At 44.3% G+C, this 5000-nt stretch overlaps 1 protein-coding gene across 3 annotated transcripts in view; it reads right to left on the reverse strand.

The window, feature by feature from the left end:
- Positions 1–5000, reverse strand: part of LOC143294213 (uncharacterized) — a 7581-nt gene that overhangs the window by 482 nt on the left and 2099 nt on the right. Inside the window, exons 1-2 of one of the 3 annotated variants that reach the window (XM_076605678.1) lie at positions 3775–5000; positions 1–3028 (exon numbers count right to left, since the gene is read on the reverse strand). The exon at positions 1–3028 is cut by the window's left edge and continues 482 nt beyond it; the exon at positions 3775–5000 is cut by the window's right edge and continues 2099 nt beyond it. In XM_076605678.1, the coding sequence (XP_076461793.1) occupies positions 2016–3028; positions 3775–3826 (1065 nt within the window). In that variant the 5' untranslated portion in view covers positions 3827–5000 and the 3' untranslated portion in view covers positions 1–2015. The remainder of the gene's footprint in view (positions 3029–3774) is intronic. The other 2 variants (XM_076605751.1, XM_076605828.1) reach the window with 2 other exon arrangements.

The following is a 5000-nucleotide window of genomic DNA, read 5'->3' on the forward strand; positions in this document are numbered from 1 at the left end:
GAGAGAGAGAACAAACCATACTGATAACATATTGTACTAGAGAGAGAGAGAACAAACCATACTGATAACATATTGTACTAGAGAGAGAGAGAACAAACCATACTGATAACATATTGCACTAGTTAAACAATTGAAAGACAGACATACAGACAGACAGACCATGGCAGAGAGAGGAGAGAGAACAGTACAAAATGATACAGTTGTGAACTCGAAACTTTATAAACATTATCTGATGTTGGGAAAACTCAAACGTTCATTAAAAATTCACATATCCAAAAAATACCACTCTGTTGCTTAAAAAAAGAGGGGGGGGGGGGGATCATAAAAACGGAATTACACAGTATATGCTGTGCGTATCCTCAGAAGCAGTATAAAGGCCTTCCAAACAACATACAGAAAAAAGCTGCGTGCGATGAAGTCAGTGAAGGAGAAAACAACGTATTTACCCACAGACACATCAAGCAGTAGTAACATAAGAAGAATATCATTATCCCACAGAGAGAAATTACACTAGATGCAGCACGAACAAGATGAACAATTACTCAACACAAAAATATCAAACATTATTTCTTCTTCTTCTTTTTATGTTAAACAAATAAGACACACATATACATGAAAGCATCGCATAATAAAGATAATTACTTTAAAACATTGTAATCAGTGCAAGGGTGCTTTCAACTGATGTCGTTCTGGGGCTTCTTGACCGTCAGGGGGAATCACCCAGCTCAAACAGGTCGAGAAGAAGGAGGGGGGGGGGGGAAGCAACAGATTCAGCATACAGATACAAATACAACTCATGCATTCGCTGAGTTTTAACAGATGAGAACTGAGTGAATAACTCAGTGCGTGGACAAAGATACAAACATATTTTTTTCTATTGTCCATGATTTGTTTTAGATCAAAAACTCAGGAAGGCAAACCATCAGTGCATGGACTAACAGAGAAACATATTTATTCCATTGTCCATGGTTTATATTTTCAGTTAAAGCTCAGCATGACAAAACAGAGTGGAGCAACACCAACATAACTGTAATCATTTCAAATACATGCTTGCAACATAATTTTAACGTTGAAAGATATCACATTCCATTCAAAATGATTTCAAATGAACTTCATTCATCACAAGCACCATGATAAAAGTGGTAAAGTGATTTGAGAAACAGGTCAATAACGGTTCATTATGAACAACAGATAACTATAACAATAGATGACTATAGCAACAGATGACTATAGCAACAAGTCGCTTTTGTAACAACAGATCGTTATAATGACTGCCTTTTATTTTATATCCATATGTTCCCTTGAACATGAAATAGGAACTGCATAACCAACATTCATGGCAACTTTCGTACCAATGTATGAGTGACCCCAAACTCCACCCCCCCCTCCCTCTCTCTCTCTCTCTTTCTCGCTCCAATTCATTCGCTCACTCTCTCCGATCATCACAATAGTGTCTGTTGTAGAGGGACAGTCACTGCGTCAAGTCTTTGTTTGGCAGTCTTTATTAAACAGTATTATTTTCCACCAGACCTCCCTCTCTCTCTCTCTCTCTCTCTCTCTCTCTCTCCCTTTCCGATCATCACAATAGTGTCTGTTGTAGAGGGACAGTCACTGCGTCAAGTCTTTGTTTGGCAGTCTTTATTAAACAGTATTATTTTCCACCAGACCCCCCCCCCTCTCTCTCTCTCTCTCTCTCTCTCTCTCTCTCTCTCTCCCTTTCCGATCATCACAATAGTGTCTGTTGTAGAGAGACAGTCACTATGTCAGTTAAGTCTTTATTGGGGAGCACTGACGAACATGCTCTGAAATCACTCTGAAAACCATACACAGATTCAGTCACAATCATGTGACAGCAGAATACATGCCAGCACGCAGAGATACTGAGGGAACTATGGTTTGGTTTGGTTTTTTTAAGGCGCACAGTCATGCGTGCTGCGTTATACACAATAGAAATAAAGCCTGTTGCGTTCAGCAGCAGAAAGTACTAGCAGAGAACCCTCTTCAGGGCAGTTCCTTTACGCCACGAAAGTTCTGACGTCAGCAAGAATCGTTTTCCTGCACAGTGGGCACTTCTCCAAGGTCGAGCCACATTCCTGGCAGAAGCAGAAGTGACCGCAGGGAAGCAAGGTCAGGGCTACAGGCCTCTGACGGCACTGGCGACATGTCTGCCGCGCCTTCAGTCGTCGGTTCTCCGCCCTCAAAGCCCGCAGCTTGGCCAGCTGGAGATTTCTGTCCGACGCTCTCTCGTCGGCCGCTGCTGCTGCGCCCTCTTCCGGCTTGGCGGGCCCGGGGCTTCTGTCACGTGACACTGATGCAGCAGCCGGCGTAGTGCTGGAGGAAGACTCCATGGTGGAGGATACAGAGCTCTCTGAATTGTCGGTGGAAGGCTGGTGGTTGATGGAAGCCTGGTTGTCAGCTGACTCAGACTGGTCATCAGTTGAAGACAGGTTGTCAGTGGAAGATGGAGTGCGGCTGTTACCACCAGCTGGTTGCTGACCAGGTCCTGAAGAAGTAGGGAGAGTGGAGGGTGCTTCATCACCGCCACCATCCTCCTGCACTTCCTCACTGGGCGTGTCACCCTCCCCATCCTGGAACCCACCAGCTACTAATGGCATGGCAGCGCTGGCACCAAGCTCTCCAGCACCAGAGGACCCGACGTCAGAATGACGCACTGCCTCATCCACAGCAATCAACAGCGTATCTGCGGAGACGGCACGTGGTGGCGGGGTGTTTCCGGTCATGGCGTCATCCCTACTTCCGGAGGAGGGAGAAGTGGCGGTATGATGGGAGGGGTGTGCCCGTGCAGACAGGAGCCGCTGGTAGGTGAAGAGGACGAGGTCAGGGGGGTATCCCAACTGAACGACCGCTTCCACCGGAGCTGGCATCATCTTTTCCTGTCCACTTTTCCCGCTGCCTCTCCGCCGGCCTGCCTCGTTCTGTCTGGCAGCCACGTGATCACTTGTGGCGGCCATGTTCAGAACGTCACGAAGTGTTCTTTCAGGTGTTTGACTGGTCAGGTTTGTTTTCACTGGAAAATACAAAACAAAACACAATGTTAGAAAAAGAAGTATACAACTACTTAACTCACAAAAACATTAACAATAACAACAGCATAAAAACTCCTAATTCGATAACACAAGAACAAAAGAACAATCTTGAACGAATAAACTTGAATAGAAAGCAATATACATGCACAGTGATTCACACTGTTGAAGATATGTCCTGTTTTAAGCACGTTTGCAAAAATTTCCTCTAATAGTTATGCCATATGAGTCTGTGTGCGGTTCATGTTGGATTTTTTTTATCTTGATACCAAAACTGACGGAATGAAAATAAATTTACTTACCTCCCGGCTTGCAAGATAGGAAACATCCAGGAAACTCGGCAGTAGCAATCGAAATGACAAAATGAGGTTTATGAAAATCTCTGTCTCTGTCTCTGTCTCATGTTGTCGACGCATACGCATGTATCCGCACAAATGTGTACAGTCAAAATATAATGAGCGTAACAAGTCATTCACATGTTCATGACAACTATGAAATAATGATCCAGTACAATCATATTGCATTGCATACAGTCTTATGACAACAGCTTTCTATGTGTGAAAATGAACAACTGTTCCCTGTGTGAGCATGTCACTATAAAATAGCATCACATTCCTCCTGTCTGTCTGTAACCTGTTCCCCATCAAAGTCTATGCGTTTACCACTGACTTGGAACAGGCGTTTGCCATGGACAATGATTTCTCTTGTGCTTAAAGTGCGTGCAACACACCTGACTGATACTGGTTTGTCATCTCATCCCAAACAAGATCCCTGAAGTGCATGAAACACACCTGACTGATACTGGTTTGTCATCTCATCCCAGTCAAGATCCCTGAAGTGCATGAAACACACCTGACTGATACTGGTTTGTCATCTCATCCCAGTCATGATCCCTGAAGTGCATGAAACACACCTGACTGATACTGGTTTGTCATCTCATTCCCAGTCATGATCCCTGAAGTGTATGAAACACACCTGACTGATACTGGTTTGTCATCTCATCCCAATCAAGATCCCTGAAGTGCATGAAGCACACCTGACTGATACTGGTTTGTCATCTCATTCCCAGTCAAGATCCCTGAAGTGTATGAAACACACCTGACTGATACTGGTTTGTCATCTCCTCCCAATCAAGATCCCTGAAGTTCATGAAACACACCTGACTGATACTGGTTTGTCATCTCCTCCCAGTCATGATCCCTGAAGTGTATGAAACACACCTGACTGATACTGGTTTGTCATCTCCTCCCAGTCATGATCCCTGAAGTGTATGAAACACACCTGACAGATACTGGTTTGTCATCTCCTCCCAATCATGATCCCTGAAGTGTATGAAACACACCTGACTGATACTGGTTTGTCATCTCCTCCCAATCATGATCCCTGAAGTGTATGAAACACACCTGACTGATACTGGTTTGTCATCTCATTCCCAGTCATGATCCCTGAAGTGTATGAAACACACCTGACTGATACTGGTTTGTCATCTCATTCCCAGTCAAGATCCCTGAAGTGTATGAAACACACCTGACTGATACTGGTTTGTCATCTCATTCCCAGTCAAGATCCCTGAAGTGTATGAAACACACCTGACTGATACTGGTTTGTCATCTCATCCCAGTCATGATCCCTGAAGTGTATGAAACACACCTGACTGATACTGGTTTGTCATCTCATTCCCAATCAAGATCCCTGAAGTGTATGAAACACACCTGACTGATACTGGTTTGTCATCTCATTCCCAGTCAAGATCCCTGAAGTGTATGAAACACACCTGACTGATACTGGTTTGTCATCTCATTCCCAGTCAAGATCCCTGAAGTGTATGAAACACACCTGACTGATACTGGTTTGTCATCTCCTCCCAGTCAAGATCCGGTGCACGGGGAGTCAAATATCCTTCTAGGTGTGATTGGAATCCAACACCTGGCAGCCCAGTCTTTATTGACTATGCAC

Source organism: Babylonia areolata, chromosome 1 (genome assembly GCF_041734735.1).
Source record: "Babylonia areolata isolate BAREFJ2019XMU chromosome 1, ASM4173473v1, whole genome shotgun sequence".
Taxonomy (NCBI): Eukaryota; Metazoa; Mollusca; class Gastropoda; order Neogastropoda; family Buccinidae; genus Babylonia; species Babylonia areolata.